The sequence below is a fragment of the Colletotrichum abscissum genome, assembly GCF_030869225.1.
Source record: "Colletotrichum abscissum strain IMI 504890 chromosome Unknown Scaffold_2.1, whole genome shotgun sequence".
Classification (NCBI taxonomy): Eukaryota; Fungi; Ascomycota; class Sordariomycetes; order Glomerellales; family Glomerellaceae; genus Colletotrichum; species Colletotrichum abscissum.
Window position 1 is genome coordinate 1,397,056 of NW_026850098.1, and position 17,865 is coordinate 1,414,920.

Consider the following 17,865-nt stretch of genomic DNA (forward strand, 5'->3'; position numbering starts at 1 on the left):
CTACATTCCAGAGTGGATTTCATTCTTACCGTATCTTTCAATGAGTATAAAAGCCCGGTTCTCGATCACCTTGACGATGGTGTTCGACATCCTCACACTAACCACCTCATCATCTTCCATCAGCTTCTTCCACTTGATAAATCTCTTCCCAGCACCAAACTAGCTAGCGCACCTCGCCAAACTCCGCCACACCGTCAAAATGGTCAACACATATACCATCAATATCAACAACCAGAGTGGCAGCGTTGCCAATTACACCTTGTTTACCGAGGTCCCACAGGTTACCGCTAATGTTCAGCCCAAGCTCTGGTCCAACGTTTTTGCAAGTGCCACTGCGGGCCGAGGTCAACCGACGGTCTTCACTGTCTACAAGCAATTCTACGCCGTTCTCGGGAACTCGCATGGCACCCCGGCGTCCGGTGTCACTGTCAGTGTCAGTGATAAGCGACCTGTTACACTGGGTCACATGGACAATATTAGCGGTAAAACCGTTGATGGCGACACTCAGTTAATGATCAGTGTGAACCAAATCCCTGAGTTCGATCCTGATCAGCCTCCCAACGCTGGCAAAACCGGAGCTTTTGCGTTCAAGACAGACGATCGATTCGATGTCTCCACCGCTAAGAGTAGTAAGTAGATTAATTGCGTCCACAAGATTGCTCAAGCCCCTAATATACTGTCCAGATAACTGGATTATCGGTCTCGGCGGCGCTGACTCTGGGGGCAACTTCACCGGACCTTCGGCAGTCTTCGTTCCCGAGCCGAACCAGACCTATCAGATCCAGCCAAAGGTCGTGTACTACCTGACGGAGGGTAAATACACCCCTGGAAATATTATCGATCGTCAGAGCCTCAATAATGATGTTCTGAAGCTGGACTTCACCAGCGTTGATGGGAATGGCACGAAGAACGTTGTCCACACTCCAAACGGACATCTGGTTCCTAGTGACCATTGAATGTCTCAATTGGAAAGTCTATCGCGGCGTTTCCGTAGCTTTCTCTCAGCTCATTACAGTTTCATGTCTTCGGCATGAGCAAGTTTACGCCTCTAACATGCGATATTATATGATCAATCGGCTGAAATTGTGGCTGAGTCTGCGGGAAATATTACAGTAATTGAGGCCGGCAGGTCAACGCAGATCAACGCAGATCAAAGTGTGAAATTAGTATCAGTAATATATACGCTTTCTGATTATATGGCGTACCCCCATGAAGTCGCTTGCCTGGAGTGATTGTCAATTCGAATGATTTTGTGAGCGCTGTGATTTGAACATCCGAAGTGAATAGTGAGAGCAGAGGCTGGGCAGTCACTAAGTGGCTGCTGGCAGCCTTTGGCATATCCCATCGACTGCTAGGTGGCATCACTACAGAAGTGCGTGTTGTTATGTGGGGAAGCAGCAAATCATCTGTTGATCCATTACTATTTTCTTTATAACCACTAATCAACAAAAAAACAAAAAAACGAATAAGGGCAAAGTTAGAGCAAAGTTGGAGATGCTTTCAGCGACGCCATCTAGCAGTCGATGGGATAAACAAGTGAACCAAGCTATGCTTCCGGCAGTCGGGAAAGCATCTTGCCTGGCTTAGTACACCAAGCGCCGTCGAAATAAGGGGATTTGCCGCATGGGACTAGCGGCGAAAATGCCAGCCTGTGATTTAGTCGAGGGCCTCTGCAGGCCTCTTGAGATCCTTCTAAAAACCGCGTTCAGAGGAACTACGAGCCCTCGTTACTTCCCTACTGGCCCTCAACTGGTGACATTGCACTATGGGCACTAAGGGCATCTTCTGGCTGGCCTCTTTGGTGGGGGGGACTAAGAGCGACATGTCTCGGGGCCCAAGGGAATCCAGTCCATCATCCGCACGTGGATATTCCGCCGGTCAGACCCAAGCTGGTTGGTATGATTTACCGTCGCCCGTGTCTCACCCCGGCAGCAAGGCTAGATCCGGCAGCCCAGCAACACATTCTCAACTACAATCGATCATCAGAGCGCTGAAATGGATCAGCTCGCGTCAGCCGACAGCTGCAAGACGTTAGTAAGTGCCTTCCAGTACTAGATCCAGGGGGCTATTTTTTCAAGTCAGGCCTTACGATGGTTTTCAATTTATCGAAATATCTTGTCCATCTCCTCATCGGCGCTATGCCGCAAGAGCACCTCCCGGAGTCTCGCAGTTGTTGCCTGTAGCCGGCAATTGATGCGCACGGAGTTATCTACCTCTTCTACCACTTCGGAGCTAGTGGAGTCGGTGGCGTCTGTGATACTATCTATAAGGTGTAGACTGTCCGATACGTCCCAGTGTTGCTGGCGGATGTAGATCTCATCACGATCACTTGATTGGGTGGCAATACGAGCCGGTCGGACATTATCGAGAGGGTCAGGCAGCCCGAAATCGTACCTTTGTCTACGGCGTTTTCTGGTTCAAGCAGGTACTTTAGATTTGGAGAACGTACTACCTACAGACATAGCTTCGGGGAAGCTATCCATGACTACGACACTGTTTACCTGAGTCCCGCAGCCTCAACTTCTGCTAACATACCTTAATACGGCTAGCTGGCCCTAAAAGTATTGATAAAGTAAATAACTATACATGTATATATACATATCTTATTTTCAAACATAGTAAGTGCAGGATACTCTATCTACAAACTCAGACTCCGGGTTTTAAGTATTATATTACTAGACCGTTGTTGTCAAACAAGAAATCAGATGATATTTTTATGATGACTAGTCATAATATATATTGTTAACCATATCTTGTCAACGCAGATTCCTCGCCGATATATGTCTTCAAGGCGAGAGCCTGCAACAGCTAGCGATTGACTAGGTCGACGGCATACTCACCGCCTGGCGCATTACGATGTTGTTTATACTGATCCCCGCACTAGCTTCATTTTCGACCGCGGCGGCCCATCAAAGGCTGAGCAGAGCGAGACGCCTCGAAAGCGCCAATCGACTGCATTTGTTGGTAAGGAGCTCCCTTGTCGATCAACACCAAGCCCGAAACCTGATTGAGAGGAACTGGCTCGCTTATTGAATCTCTGCAATGGCCATTTGAGCAAAACTCGTGTGGCTTGCTGTTTGCGTCCATTACGAACGAAACGCTCTATCGAAGTTTCGCCACGCGTCGCTTCTTATTCTTGTCCGAAATCGGAAACGGTTCAATCTTGTTCATGTGCTCTTGATTCCTAACATAGATCACATGATCCAAGAGATCTATAAATACAGACTAGACAGACACTCTCCATGGCATATTGTCTCTTCACATTTTTTTCTCCTGGTCATCCTTGGTCTGACCGCAATTATCCTGCGAGCAAGTACAAATCGTCCGCAGTACATTTCTCCCATAAAGTGGGATAGTCTCAGAGAAACCAGCATTTCTATCACGCTACAATGGTTAAAACCGTATATTGGACAATAACAGATCCCTGTACTGTTGGGGGCAACCAGGTCGTGTTTCTTCGCTTCGGCGCCACTACAGGGACAGCCATTGATCGAGTCAATTCCTGGAAGAATTACTGCCCCTTACCCCTGACGATAGCCGGCACCATACAAAGTGAGGATTCGATCGGCGGCCAGCCTGATGATGCTGTAAGAAGGTATGTCATCGTCCACGCCTCCTATCTAGCTTATTATTAAAAGCGCAGTCGACTCCTCGCTCTGGGTTTCAACTTATCTATACCCAACTCGCAGATAGACTGGTTTAAGCTCCCCGAAGCACAGCCTAATGGTGATACTGTTGCGGAACTAGTTCAAGCAGCTTTCAATGCGGCAGGAGGCGATCTGAGCCAGGCGAATATAAACATTGTCACTGCTGCCATGGGTCAGACGATGCTTAGATGATCGGTGTGTAGCTGTGGTTACTCTGCAAAGAAACCTTCGTCTAATAAAATCGTCCTGAACAATCATACAAGAAAGTGAAAATAAAGAGACTCTCAACTTAGTCGTGAATTTCCCGAACTGATTTTGTCCAAAGTAATTTAGCATATGTATACTCTATCTAGACAGTGAGTGTATCCACTGGTACTGTGTATTATTACCGTGTAAAGAGTGCCGAGAACCGCCCGAGCGATCAGCAAAGACAGAAACTAAACAAATCACAAATATACTAATAGTACTAATACCAGACTTATCAATGAAGGCACCAAGGTTTAGACTTGTATGAAATTTTCAAACTTTCTCTTATTTCTCTCTTTTCATTTCATGGCTGTGTCTTCTCTGGGCAGGGAGGCCGAAAGCTGAAGGCTGAGCGGTGCACGGGGACGCGGCCCCGCCCGCCGGACGTCGTCAACGAAAGGTCAGCAATGGGTCGTCGACTGGCTGCTTGGTTGGCACGGCGGAAAGTCAACAGACATATAGGGGACCGCTAGGCGCGGGTGGCAGTTGGGCGCCTTGCCGTGCCTTCTTTAAAGAAAACAGTCGGAGATTGTACTTGCCTTGGCTTCTGGCAGCCCCATCCGTATCCGTACCATGCCCAAGGTGTCGTGCACGGCCGACCTTAGACGAACCTTTTCCGTGTCAGGGATGACAACGCATATAGCCGATCTACGCGAGCTGGCGAATGCTGCTCCCAGTTTCAAGCGGGCTTAACGCAAGTTATGCAATATTTCCGGCTAAGCTGTTACGGCCAGCTAGTATTCGGATCTTTCAAGCAGACTCCCGCAAGAGAGGGAGCACGGTGGCTGCGGAAGTGGCATCAATTATGCCTCAAGCACATTGATGACTTAACCCTGATCTTGACGCTGGAAAACGGCAAGACTCTTGCTGAGGCTAGAGCGGAGGTGGTGTACGGGGCTTCATTTCTCGAGTGGTTTGCCGGCGAGGCAGAGCGGACATACGGCCAAGTTATCCCCGCCGCCAATACCGGACAAGGCATCCTGACCATCCAGCAGCCCCTAGGTGTCGCTGCCCTGCTTACACCGTGGAACTTTCCCATAGCCATGATTACTCGTAAAGCTTGGGCGGCTCTAGCTGCCGGATATACGACTGTCTGGAAACCTGCAGACGAGACACCACTGAGCTGTATTGCCCAAGCCATATTGGCCCAGGATGCTGGATTTCCCCCGGGCTCCATCAATGTGGTCCTGACTTTGGACAAGGTTGCTGAGGTCGGGGAAGCATTTTGCAAAAGCCAAAAGGTCCAGAAGATCAGTTTCACAGGGAGCACCCGCGTTGGGAAGCTACTTGCTGAGCAATGTGGCCAAACGCTAAAAAAGCTCTCTCCCGAACTTGGCGGCAATAGCCCGTTCATCGTATTCGATGACGCAGACCTTGATCGCGCGGCAGAGATTCTGACGGTCGCAAAATTTCGCGATTCCGGACAGACCTGTGTGGCAGCCAACCGGGTATTTGTTGAGAAGGGCATCTATGATAAGTTCGCTCTGAAGATGAAAGAGAGGATGCAACAACTCAAAGTCGGCCCCGGCATTCAAGCAGACGTCAATGTTGGGCCATTAACGCATGAAGGTGGGCTTCGGAAGGCCTTGTCGCACATAGAAGGTCTGTGCCATTTTGTTTCTGACCGTATCGCCATGTATTGACCATGTGACAGATGCACAACGTCTCGGTGGCGAAGTTATTCTAGGAGGTTCTTTGCTATCTGAGCTGGGTGGTTATTTTATGCAACCTACATTGATCACCAACATGAAGCAGGATATGATCACGACTCGGGAGGAAGTGTTCGCTCCCGTGCTAGGACTGTATCAGTTTGAGGACGAAAGAGAAGCGATTACACTGGCGAACAACTCAAATGTTGGCCTCGGAAGCTTTGTTATGGCCGAGAGTATCTCTCGCAGTTGGCGTGTCGCAGAAGCGCTGAATACCGGCATGGTCGGTATCAACGTTGGCAGCCTGAGTGCCTGCGAAAGTCCCTTTGGAGGTGTGAAAGAAAGCGGGTATGGGCGAGAAGGTGGTGCGGTTGGGCTTAGCGAGTATATGGCGGTGAAGTCCATTTTAGTCGGTATCTCTTAGGTAGCATGAATGCTCCTTTCTCTCAATAGCTTCATGGAATGCTGCTGAAAGGGTTCAATATCACCCGAGGAAACGACTAGCTGGGACATCAACGACACTTTCGGCACTATCTCACAAAGTACTACAACGTACTTGTAGCTTCATTACACTTACATAATAAGGACCTGGGCAAAAAGTATCAGCCCGTAATACTATTTGGATCGATCAAGATACTCGGGGGTATTGACGGATCTTTGGACCCCCTAGAATACTTGATCGGCTGGCTGTACGACTCAAAGTGGTAACATCTAATGAGCTTGACCTGCATTTAAGCTCAAGGGTAGCTGGCCATAGACTGTATTGATGTAGACAGGTGCCATTAACTAGACCAGGCTCAGTGAGACACACAATATTCACCGGCAGATAGCAATCTCACATGCTGATACCACTACCTTGGCGATGTGATCTATGTTCATACTCATGGATATGTAGGCAAGGCAAAAGATCCCCATTCCTTCCTACATGATGGTATCGTGATTGAACCTGTCAATGACAGTACTCCCCATTCTCTGAATCGCAGTCTTCCATGGTAGAATCAAAGAGCTTGGAGTGGTCCGGCTCGCGCTCGTGACTGAGGTCCCAGGCTGCCTTCTCGTTCGCCAGCCGCATAAGCGCGTCGTAGTCTCTACATACGTGGTTCTGACCCCAGCCGATACTCTCCGACCATGATCCTGACTCGCCTTCAAGACTTGTATCTCCTGAGCATAGGATGCTCTGTCGCAGGTACTCGATGCAGTGCGCTGTGTGCCCTAACTTGAAGGGGTCCCAGTCTGCGAATTCTTTTCGGGAGATGCCGAGCCTTGTTGTTATGATTGACTATGGGTTGGTGTCAGCTCTTTTTTGTCCTAGGCAGCGAGGAACATAGCACTGAATTGTGGCTCTCAGATGCTTACCAGGCAGTGAATCTGATGAAATACAGAGAGAACCCAGCCGCTGCGCTTGTCATCTGGGGATAACACGCCGCTGATGTCTGCTGGTGGAAACTGGACTTTGTATTCTGCACTATTTTCGTCTGCCACAAAGTAGCCTCGACTGACTGTGACGCGGAGGTCAGCGATATCCCATGGGTAAACTAGATGACTTACTTGGATATAATTGCTGCCAGTTCTCATGTACTTCTTGCATTCTTGTAGCGTTCAGAAGCATCTGCCGGTCCGCATATACGAGATCCGGCCCAAAGCCAGCCGTGTTGCCGAAAGTGACAACTTTCTGGGGAACTAATGGTAATGGCAGTGATTGTTAGCGATTTTCATGAAAAGAGGCAAGCCGGGGGGTTACATACGCACTGGCCCGTAGGGCAATAATCCAGTCCTTGGAAGAACTCTATCATGAATGACGATTCCGCCTAGTATGATGATTCCAACTGCGAGAGCGGCTTCTCCCAATAACCTCCAGACTTGGCGTCTAGGTCCTGCTCGTCGTACTCTGAGAGTCTCATCGGTTAGACTGAGATCCTCAGACGACAAGTCTGATTCATCGCGAAAAGGCTTCTCCCACTTTCCAGGCATAGCTGCGTAATTGGAATGAGGCGAGGAAATTGGGTCAAGGGATGAACGGAGAACAGCAGCTTGCGTTGTGCAAGATGATCACGGTGAGAGTTGCGAAGTAGTCTCTGTAAGACTGTCGCTCATTGTCCTCGATACAGAGATGGCATCTAGAGATAGTGATATTCATCTAAACGTTCACCTCCCTCCGGACCCATGTCGCTTTTGATCCCCGCATCTTGAGGATAGACGTGTGCCGAATCCCGATCGATAGGCAACAGGATCCGGTAAGCTAGCGCATGTAAGAGGATCGAACGCCCGTCTTGGCCAACCAACATGCAGCCGTTCCAGTCGCCAACAACACATCACTAAGCAACATGCAATTTCAAGCATAAATTTGACGGGCTTACTTTTGCCTGAACTGTTGCCATCTTATCAGTATCACAGCTGAAGTTCCGTTTCCTAAGAGCTCACGAAGCTGGATGGACCCCTCCTGATCCTCTCGATCCCACGAATACCACCTGCCCTCCTGAGCCTTGGCTCGCCTTACTCAGAGGCCAACAGTCATGCACAAATCCCTGCCGCCTCTAGACGCGGCGTGGGACCCGACTCTGCAGACTGATGATGGAGAGGAGTACTGCTGGACGCCGCTACAGCTCGCCGCCAGAAGCGGAGACCTAGACCAAATCCGCGCCATCCTTGCCGCCGACCCGGCGGCCGTCAACGAGCCCCCGCACGGGTACTACGGACAGACAGCCGTCCAGGCTGCATGCATGCACGGCCACGAACAGGCCGTGCAGATGCTTGTCGACGCCGGCGCCGATATCCACTTTTGCGGGGGCAACAACTTCCAAAGGAACGCCTTGCAGATAGCCTGCGGGCACGGCAACGAAAAGGTCGTTGATATCCTGCTCAGCGCGGGGGCCAGAGTCGACGAGGTGTCATTGAAGCCTGTGCCGCATCCTTCGGGGTACAGGTCACCAACAACACCATCGTCGTCGTCGGTTGTCGTGACGCGGTATAACGGAAGAACGGCACTCCAGGCAGCAGCAGAACGAGGACACGAGCATCTCGTCAGTCGACTGCTGCGAATGGGTGCCAACGTGAACGCCCCGCCTTCACCAACGGCGGGGTATACGGCACTGCAAGCCGCAGCGGGCGGCGGCTACTTGGCGATAGTGAAGCTTCTTCTCCAACACGGGGCTGATATCAACGCGGCCTCGGCAAAGTACAAGGGCTACACGGCTCTTCAGGGCGCATGTCTGCGAGGTCATCTCGAGGTCGCCGACCTTCTTCTTCGGGAAGGCGCTGATGTCCACGCCGTGGGAGGAATCTACGGGGATGCAATGGCGTTGCATGCGGCAGCTGAGACAGGTCGAGTGGATGTGATAGAGCGCTTGTTGGCGGCCGGTGCTGATGTGAATGCCTGTAGCTTCAAGGGACGAAGAGGGCAGACTCCGCTGCAGAGCGCTGCGGTTGGAGGTCACGAGGAAGCGATGAGAATCCTGAGAGATCACGGTGCTGTAGGAAAGACTGGAGGTGGAAGGTTCTTGTTTCCTTGAGCTGTCATGTATTGAGCAGAAGCCATGTCATTGTAACGCATGCTACTTGATTGAAGATCGATAGAACATCAACAGATCTCCATTGCCCTCCATAATCTCGAGTAGTCTCTGCCATTGACTAAGACTGCCTAATCTCCGAGTGAGATGATGTCCTCCTCCTTCACCGGAACAATGCCAGCTTTGACAGCGCGGTCTCCCAGAGAAATGATGTCCTCTTCCTTGACTGGCACGATGCCCGCCTTGACTGAGCGGTCTCCCAGAGAAATGATGTCTTCTTCCTTGACAGGAACAATTCCAGCCTTGACTGCCCTGTCGCCAAGAGAGATGATGTCCTCTTCTTTGACAGGGACGATTCCAGCTTTGACGGAGCGGCGTTTGTAGCTGTCTTCAAGAGTCTCGTCCTCGTGGCGTATCTTTGCCACTCCGGCCATGGCGGTTGTGGCAAGGAGGGCGGTGAGGGCGAACGTTAGCTTCATGGTGTAGGAATTGTCTGGCGGTAAAGTATGTGAAGTAGTTGTTGTAGTAGTAGTGCTGATCTTTTGATTTGGTAGATTAAAGGTTGTGGCTAAGAAAGATGTCTTGACAGTATCGTATGATCTATTGGACTGAAGAACTGGGACATGCGTATATAATACCATAAGAAGTGTTCGGACGGTCGGGCCACATATTGTCCATATGGACCTTGTTTTGGGACTGCGAGTGAATGCTACCCTGTACTCATCCGAGAATAGCTTGACAATTAGACATACAGCGGAGTATGAGGCGACCCCGAACTGACAAATTGTCGCTCGTATAGCAATCACCAGTCAGGGTTAGCTACTTCCTGGAATATGTCGCTCAGGATCATGCATATTGGCACCCACCGTTCCGCATGTGGGATTAAGTATATTCGCCTATCAACTCTGAACTTTGAATGAATATGAAGAGTCAACACTAGTGCCCATCTGGTCATATTTCCCTCGAGTGGGACAATGATACGTGCAGCTCACACCCAAAGCCGCTCACCGTTTGGGACTTTGGTCAGTCACGTCATGTTGGCCACCATCTGATGTGCTGTTCTGCCACTGGCGATCTCAAGAAGCTGCCGGATACCCGACTCAAGAGTCACCGAGAAGGACCTATCTGAATGAAAGAGCGCTAATTCTGGTTATCTGGTTTCAGTCAAACTTGAAGATGCCAGCCAGAATCTCGAAGCAATCGTCGATTTCAGTTGAGTTCACCTGGTCTGTGCGGTGTTATTGCTGAAGAAATGGAGAGAGTCGGCAACCAATGGAAGGCGCAATTCAAGAGGGGCACAACTGAAAACGGTAATATTTTGGATTAAGCTTCTTAGGTGAGGGTCCCAAGCAGTGCCAAGTCCACCAACGAATCAACAATCCTTTCCCCTGCACTAACTATTCAACCCTCTCACTAAACCATCAGACCCAACCGGCTACTCCTGCAAAACGGCGTCCCGCTTGTGGCAGAGGAAATTGTTGTCCTGGGTATGCTTGGATCCATCCACTGCATAATCATGCGAGTGCAGTGCAGCGTGTGGCCGTACTCGAGCAAATCCTCATCGACAGGCTTATTCTTGATCACGGCGTGATGAAGTCTCCGCCACAAGTAGAGACAGTGATAGATGTGATAGTCTCCGCTGGGATACACCTTATCAAACTCGCCCCGCAAGACGAGCTCGGAGGGGTAGACTCTTGTATGCTCCTTGTCCTCGTACCAGGTGAAGTTGACGTACGGCTGCTCGTCGAGCATGCCTTCGAGGGCCGTCTGGTCGAAGCATTCGGGAGCGTACCATCGCGATGCCATGACATCAAAGTGGCAGCCGAGAGCTTTAGCTTCTTGCCAAGTATCGCCGCACTGCGTGCCTGGCGCCTCGATGCCGTCAATCATGGCGACGGTTCCGGCGACTGGTTTGGCATTGTTGGGTTGTTGCGGTGCTGGCCTATGCGTGATGATTGCAACGATCGAAGCACCAATTCCGATGCCAAAGACGAGACTCAATCCGTTCAGCAAGATCGTGAAGAATATGGAGGAGGGGAACCTCGATTTGCGTCCAGACTCGGGGCCATTGTCGCTCTCGTCGAGCTCCTCCTCGATGGAGGATTTGACATCAGATGTCTGAGAAACTTGGCTGTAACTGTGTTTCGGTGCCATTGAGTTTGGAAAGAAGATAGATGGTTGGAACGGAAGACTCTATTCGAGGAGCGAACCGAAGAGGCCCCCAGAAGAAGAATCGTTGATGGCTTAGAACCGCGGCCTCGGCATGGGAACTTCATGTTTCGCGCCATCTTTCTATTCCTGGGCATATCATTCGGATCCCACGGCGCTTGAAAATCCTTCCAATTCCATACTACTGTGTTATCGGCTTCATGCATCTCGGTCCACTCAGCTAGGTGACAGTCCGCATAGCATCCATGATCCTTAATCCGGGCCCACGACCGACCCTGGCATGTTTGCCAAGTCACCGTGCAGATCACGGAGGGGTATTTGGACTAACCTAGTAAGCAATCATGCTAGACCCGAAAGCCATCAGCATGTATGAGACAGACGTAGACCATTCCCCCTCCTCCAGGGCATAGACAGATCCTCCCAGGTCGCGATCCCTCACATCAACATCTCCCTCAACCGGAAGTCTTCCAGCATTGGCTTTGACATTGACACTGACCACGCTGAAAATGGCGCCCAAAGAAAAATGGTGAGTCTAGGATGCTTCTTTCAAGAGAATCAAGGGCTAACACTATCATTCAGGCATAGTACACACGACGAAGAGCAGTCTCTCATGGCCGAAAACTGTGACGACGACTCAGTCTCTTCGACTACGGGGTTTCGAAGCCACAAAACTTCACGATATCGCCAGCTATTCAGGCCGTCAATCTCAACCATGAAGGACTTGATTTTGGTTGCATTCGCAATCTCGGGCTTTGTTAGCCTCCTCCAGTCTCCAACAAACATCCACTCTCACTTCCAGTCGGAGGGAACCGCAACACCGGACAACTTGCACGCGGCACCCGCAGTCACGTCTTGCGATTGCGGAAATTCCACCGCAGAAGCAGTCACTTTGGGCTGCAAATACGACTCTCTGGCCGCCGCTTGGCTTCCCGAGCACTGTCGGGATGACGAGCTGACGGCCGAGTTTGAGCGCTCCGGGCCCGGCCCCGATGGGCAGTGGACGTACTGGGCTGATACCGCGCATACGCAAGAAATCAGCGTCGAAGAGATTGCGAAGATGGCAGATAACCAAGAGGAAATGCGGTTTCATATGTCTGGTCATTGGCATGTCCTGCATTGTATCTTCTACTGGAGAAAGGAGTACAGGGCGCGCTTCAATGGCAAGATTGTCGAGCCGCGGTCAGACAACGAGAAGCATATAAAGCATTGCGGCAAGATCTTCTTGGATCCGGGTTATGGCACTGTGGCTGGGGTGGCGTTGAACACTGATATGGAGTAAGAAGCGAGAGTTCCCTTCAATTTCAATGCCTCGCGCGCATTCGCCATGGAGTATGTGACATATTGTTCAAGTCTCTTGAGTTCAGGCACTTTTCTAGAATCTTTTCATAGATAGATTCAAGTCGATCAGATCCAGATGTGTTTTGAAAGAATTACTGGTAGGACGCGCATGTTTCTTGTCCTGCCATTGGGTTGGCACTGCCCACTTTGCCCGCTTCTATATCAATAGGACAAATCCACATACTACCCGCATACCATGATACCACAAACTGCAACATTGTTCAAGTCTCAACTACATGGCTCCCCAAGCATTGAAACTTCCGTCGCCTACTTGCAAGTATCGGCCGCTCAACGATGAGACCGCAACCAACCCATCTGCGACTGCCAAAGGCTCCACCACCAGACAGCCAAGCCGGCTTGTATTCGTCTCGCTACTCGCAACAGTCACTATCCTCGGAACTCTACTACTGATTCTACTATCCCTGCATCTACGTCTTCTACAGTCAACAGTACCAAAGCAGAAACTGAGCTGCGGCAGCAGCGTCGCCGAAGCCCAGCAAGCAGGATGCGCCTTTGACGCTCTCGCCAAAGCCTGGCTGCCCACCGCCTGCCCCCGCTACGGCCTAGCCGAATTCGAAGCGGCAGCGGGCGCAACCCACAACCAATCTCGTTGGCGATACTGGCGGGACCAGGCCGGAGAAGAGGAGCTCAGCATGGAAGACCTCGCATCTCTCGGGAGGAGCGAGAAATGGTGGGGCACGGAGCGGGAACACTTGACGCACTGCGCGTGGATGCTGGTTCGAAAGGCGCGCGCATTTGCCGATGGTGGCAGGGTGGATAAGCTGACGGCGGACTTTGATCACTCCAAGCACTGTATCATGCTTCTGCTGTGGAGGGCGCTGCAGGCTGAGGGGATTGACGAGATGGATACGAGCGGAAACGTTGTGTTTGGAGGATGCTGATGCTTGTCTCTCGGAGGCTAGAAACGGTTGGTAGTTTCGAGGGAAAGTCTAATACAACTGCACGATACAGAACTTTTGCAAGATTCATCACCTCGCATCGGTAAACTCGGCAACAAAGATGCTTGATAAGTGTTTCTCTTCAGCAGAGTAGGTTATCTGCTATCATCTGATTGGGTTGATGTATCTGTGGTGATTACAAAGACAACAACCTTGAAGACGGAACTCCGACCCACCATGTTGGTGCAATCAAGCATTGACTGCATGCATTAGCTCGAGAGGCAAATCACCGCTGTCGCACTGAGGGACTTCTGTTATCGTGTTATCGTTATAGACGGAAATAGTGAGAAAGTATCGAAGACGCGGGTTGGATCAAGTCTTGTGCGAGGATGAGGGGGATGAGTAGGAGGAAAAGAAGAGGAGGAGGGGACAGAACAGAGTGTAAGAGTCGTTTTTTGCAGCGGTCGTTGCATTGCCACCATCGTGTACTAGATCTCATAGAGTAGGAACCTAACAACTGAAGAGAACCAATTCACTCAGTTTCTCGTGAGTTCTGCATTCGATTACCTAGTATGCTTCCCGATTGAACTGACACCTTACAAGACGCAACTCCAGTATGACGACGGTTCCTCAAGCCGAATATGACGAGGACGAGCCTTTCCTCGCTGAATCACCGTACACTGGCAAGGAAGGGAAACACACAAGGCTCGAATCCGTGAAAAGGTTCCTCGGTCCTTTCCTCATTGGCGTGATCGCCTCATCTATCCTGTGGGCGGTGCCTCTGATCATCAATCGGACATCAGCGGTCACGAATGCCATTGCACCAGCTGCTCCTGTTATTACGAGCTGCGGCGTGAGCCCAGACGAAGCCCGGGCCAGGGGCTGCCATTTCCAGCTCTGGTCATACAGCTGGGTGCCGCACAACTGCTTCGACGTCGACTTACACGACGACTTCATCAAGCTACATGACAAGGAGGACTGGAAATACTATCGCAACAACAGTAGCGAGATAACAGAAGCAGCGAAAATTTCGTCTCTCGAAGAGGTCTCGCTGGATCAGGTCCTTCTTGGGGAGGGCGACGGCCTGTACTCTACCTGGGGCCAGCATTACTGGCACTGCGCGTTTTATCTGCGGCGCTTCTTCCGGGCCACGGGCGGCATCACCAACCGGGATCGGGACGCGCACCACAGCGTGCATTGCCAGGCATGGCTGGCGGATCCGTTTGCGCACGACTGGGGAACGGTGAATATCCACTTGGAAGTAGGCTACCATGAGTGTGAAGGGGACGGGCTGCGAGTGCTGGATAGAGAACGTGTCGTGTGAAGCTCCTCGTTGTAGAGACGAATGCCGTGAGGTGCCTGTTTAGTTACTTAGTACGGAATCTTGCTCGTAAAATGACTTAGGAAACCTAATCTGTAATTTGATGAGAACTTCCCGCCATTTATTTTCCAACTGTAATCGCTAGTATCCTTTGTGATTACTATCTTTGTCAAACGTTTGCAATCTGTGTAGCATGGCCTTGACGTGTCTGTCTGTCTTCCCCCTCTCTCTGCATAGCGGGGCAGGGGAGGCAAATTTAATGGGCGACTTGTATTTGTAGTGGACATCCCCGCTGTATTGTCCCTTAACACCCACTCCCAGTCTTCGCTGTAAATCCGTCATCATCCGTCCACCACCAAACACAAAGATGATGGACCCAAAGTCCAATTACTCTCAGCTCCAGAGTCAAGAAGCAGACGACGGAAATTCTGAAGAAGAAACCGTGTATCCAGACATATCAGCAAGACCCTACAAGCTAGCTTCTCTGACCACTCTTCTACTGGTATACTGCGCCTGTACCACGTCACTCATTCTGGCAGCTGTGGCATTCACTCTCACCTCACCCGACGGTGTTTTCCATCACAAGTCACAATCCAGTTCTTTTCAAATTGAGGCAGTCTTTGGTCGGAGTTGGGCTCACATGTCGCTGGATCCCAAGTACGACGGCCTCTGGGAAGACGTTGAAGGAGATTCCGGCTCCATCATATTCAACCTCACGGATCCCGCCCAAAGGAACACGGGTATGAGCGCCACCATCGCCATGTAAGCACACCCTTCCCTTCAATAAAGAACGCACTGCAACACGATGCTGACCGATTACTCATACAGGTTTCACCAACTCCATTGCCTCTCCATATTTCGAAACGTCCTGCAAGAAGCCCATCGAGGGGTCGACCCGGGACTAGACTGGAACGACCACGATCACTGGCCGCATTGCCTTGACTATATGCGCAAGGTACCTATTGCCTTAACACTGAGTCCCCATGTAGCTTTTCTGAGCTAACATGCTTCATGTAGAGCATTCTTTGCGCAGCGGATGGTACGATAGAGCAGCAGCCGATTCTGCCCAACGGTACAATCGCGCCTTTCATTGATGGCTCTCAGGATGTTCGGCATTGTGGTGATAACAGGCGCCTGATAAAGCAAATGAAGACGTACGGCAAGACTGTTATAACTAAACCGTTCCCGTAGATACAGCCGGAGTCAAATTTTCATCTCATCCCATTCCCAGGTATGGGAGCCAAGAACACAACCTGCACCCTACCTAGACCATGCGAGATAATTCGAGAACACATCTCCCCTCCTTGTGATCATTGAGAGCATCTACATGACAGACACGCTGGAGCGAAAGCACTCTTACGTCATGACAAACCATGACTCTATGCCAGTGCAGACTCTTGACGAAGATTTGTGCATGACTCTATCATGATTTCGTGAGTTTGAATGTTCCAAGACAGGGCATGGAAGGTATTATGAAATTTGGGCCGGGATTACAAGGTTCCACTGAGAAGAGCTGACTGTGTTCGACAGCGATTCGGCCGAGGACGCAGCTGCCATTACTTGTTCACTTGGTCTCCTTCGTCGCCATGGAATGCTAGCTATTTGGGACGACAGACTATCAATCCCTTTCAACGGCATGGAGACAAAGACCAGCATACAACGTTTTATGTGTTCCACCGCATCGTATGCGTTTGGTGAGTAATCGTACGGGGAAGTACACTGCAGCAAGGACGCGGGTTTAGAGGGAGGACGGGTCCACTTTTATGTTCGATATGCAGTGGACAGTAAGGTAGAAGAGGCCAGCAGCTGCGCGGAGTCCCTGACTAATGCTGAAGGTATTCATGCAATCCGTCTCCTTGCCATTTGACATAACAGCGTCACCCCTGACTACCGACGATGGCTGAAGCCCTAGGCATTGCCTCGGCGCTAATAGCCATAGTCACGGCGACGATACAGACAAGCCAAACTCTGTATGATACAATCCAGAGCTTTCGAAGTCACCAGCGATCGGTTCAGCAACTCTTGGATGAACTTTCGGCCCTGAAAGAGGTTCTCCAGTCCCTGGACACTCACATCCAGATCGAGGATGACGCGAATCTAGCCTCGCTCAAGACACCTCTCCTTCAATGTCGTCGAGCTTGTGCTGATTTCGATACGCTGATGACTGAGTGCACTAAGTATTCCGGGCGGCCGAGAACTAGCTTCCGAGGCTGGGTAAAAGTGAGGTATATGGAGAGCGATATACACGGCTTCACCAGTATGCTAGCGGGCTATAAATCAACCATAGCTATCGCCCTAGGTGATGCGAATCTGTCAGTCACTCATCGAGATATCTCGTGTATTGTGCGTGCTAATGATACGAGGCAGTCGCTCTGCTACGGTCACCATTCAGCTGCTTGGAGAGTACAAGGACATGATCCACAGCACAACACAAGACCTGGAGGATCACCTCGAAGATATTAACGAGAAGTTGAGCCGTCTTGCTTCAAACAATATACCTTCATCCCCGGCAGTTACTACCGATATAGATCGGATCCAGAACGAGAGGGACAGCACAGAGGTTTGCCTCCAGATCTGTGCCAAAGTCCAAGCCCACATCGACACCATGCGCCTTCAGCCAATTCCATGCAGTCCGCCATCGCAAGGGATGTCCTGCCGGGACCTGGGGCACGCGACTGTCATGACTCTATCGACTTTGGACCACTGCAAGCAGATGATAGCTGACAACGTGTCGGAGCTGCACCGGCACCAAGATGAGAACAAGAGACGATTGGCACGAGGAACCAGCGAGATTTCTCTGCCCACAGAAACCGACATTCAAAGCTTGAAGAAAGAGCTCGACAGCACTAAAGAATGTTTGGCCATATGCAACGCCGCATCACAAAGAGCAGTCAAGGGGGTCCATGTATTGGAGGACATGAGCACAGGCCATGATGGACAGCAGCTGTTTGTCTCTACTCTGGGGGATCTCTTCAACGTGAAAGGAGCGAGCACAGGCGACAGAGGCATACAATTTGTCGGATCGGTATCAGAAGAGGCACTGCGGATTTTCTTCCAGAGCCAAACGAAAAAATAGAGTTATCAAGGTTC

General features: G+C 50.8%; 10 protein-coding genes across 10 annotated transcripts; 7 read left to right on the plus strand and 3 right to left on the minus strand.

Annotated features, from left to right (window-relative positions):
- Positions 1 to 199: 199 nt before the first annotated feature.
- Positions 200 to 956, plus strand: CABS01_01151 (uncharacterized protein; the record flags this gene model as incomplete). Its single annotated transcript, XM_060534531.1, has 2 exons — positions 200 to 629; positions 685 to 956. The coding sequence occupies 2 exons, from the start codon at positions 200 to 202 to the stop codon at positions 954 to 956; spliced, it is 702 nt and encodes a 233-aa protein (XP_060401609.1).
- A 3,638-nt stretch (positions 957 to 4,594) lies between these two features.
- On the plus strand, positions 4,595 to 5,966 carry CABS01_01152 (succinate semialdehyde dehydrogenase; the record flags this gene model as incomplete). The annotated part of the gene is made up of 2 exons (XM_060534532.1): positions 4,595 to 5,495; positions 5,548 to 5,966. The coding sequence occupies 2 exons, from the start codon at positions 4,595 to 4,597 to the stop codon at positions 5,964 to 5,966; spliced, it is 1,320 nt and encodes a 439-aa protein (XP_060401610.1).
- Positions 5,967 to 6,491: 525 nt separating this feature from the next.
- On the minus strand, positions 6,492 to 7,513 carry CABS01_01153 (uncharacterized protein; the record flags this gene model as incomplete). Its single annotated transcript, XM_060534533.1, has 4 exons — positions 6,492 to 6,821; positions 6,899 to 7,041; positions 7,091 to 7,222; positions 7,288 to 7,513. 4 exons carry the CDS (start codon positions 7,511 to 7,513, stop codon positions 6,492 to 6,494), a joined length of 831 nt encoding a protein of 276 aa, XP_060401611.1.
- Positions 7,514 to 8,055: 542 nt separating this feature from the next.
- CABS01_01154 (uncharacterized protein) lies at positions 8,056 to 9,051 on the plus strand (the record flags this gene model as incomplete). The annotated part of the gene is made up of 1 exon (XM_060534534.1): positions 8,056 to 9,051. One exon carries the CDS (start codon positions 8,056 to 8,058, stop codon positions 9,049 to 9,051), a length of 996 nt encoding a protein of 331 aa, XP_060401612.1.
- Positions 9,052 to 9,179: 128 nt separating this feature from the next.
- CABS01_01155 (uncharacterized protein) lies at positions 9,180 to 9,527 on the minus strand (the record flags this gene model as incomplete). The annotated part of the gene is made up of 1 exon (XM_060534535.1): positions 9,180 to 9,527. One exon carries the CDS (start codon positions 9,525 to 9,527, stop codon positions 9,180 to 9,182), a length of 348 nt encoding a protein of 115 aa, XP_060401613.1.
- A 934-nt stretch (positions 9,528 to 10,461) lies between these two features.
- Positions 10,462 to 11,202, minus strand: CABS01_01156 (uncharacterized protein; the record flags this gene model as incomplete). Its single annotated transcript, XM_060534536.1, has 1 exon — positions 10,462 to 11,202. One exon carries the CDS (start codon positions 11,200 to 11,202, stop codon positions 10,462 to 10,464), a length of 741 nt encoding a protein of 246 aa, XP_060401614.1.
- A 521-nt stretch (positions 11,203 to 11,723) lies between these two features.
- Positions 11,724 to 13,457, plus strand: CABS01_01157 (uncharacterized protein; the record flags this gene model as incomplete). Its single annotated transcript, XM_060534537.1, has 3 exons — positions 11,724 to 11,743; positions 11,797 to 12,492; positions 12,782 to 13,457. The coding sequence occupies 3 exons, from the start codon at positions 11,724 to 11,726 to the stop codon at positions 13,455 to 13,457; spliced, it is 1,392 nt and encodes a 463-aa protein (XP_060401615.1).
- Positions 13,458 to 14,070: 613 nt separating this feature from the next.
- On the plus strand, positions 14,071 to 14,778 carry CABS01_01158 (uncharacterized protein; the record flags this gene model as incomplete). Its single annotated transcript, XM_060534538.1, has 1 exon — positions 14,071 to 14,778. One exon carries the CDS (start codon positions 14,071 to 14,073, stop codon positions 14,776 to 14,778), a length of 708 nt encoding a protein of 235 aa, XP_060401616.1.
- A 256-nt stretch (positions 14,779 to 15,034) lies between these two features.
- Positions 15,035 to 15,966, plus strand: CABS01_01159 (uncharacterized protein; the record flags this gene model as incomplete). The annotated part of the gene is made up of 4 exons (XM_060534539.1): positions 15,035 to 15,045; positions 15,097 to 15,537; positions 15,604 to 15,730; positions 15,793 to 15,966. The coding sequence occupies 4 exons, from the start codon at positions 15,035 to 15,037 to the stop codon at positions 15,964 to 15,966; spliced, it is 753 nt and encodes a 250-aa protein (XP_060401617.1).
- A 705-nt stretch (positions 15,967 to 16,671) lies between these two features.
- Positions 16,672 to 17,851, plus strand: CABS01_01160 (uncharacterized protein; the record flags this gene model as incomplete). Its single annotated transcript, XM_060534540.1, has 2 exons — positions 16,672 to 17,087; positions 17,143 to 17,851. The coding sequence occupies 2 exons, from the start codon at positions 16,672 to 16,674 to the stop codon at positions 17,849 to 17,851; spliced, it is 1,125 nt and encodes a 374-aa protein (XP_060401618.1).
- Between the last annotated feature and the right edge of the window lie 14 nt (positions 17,852 to 17,865).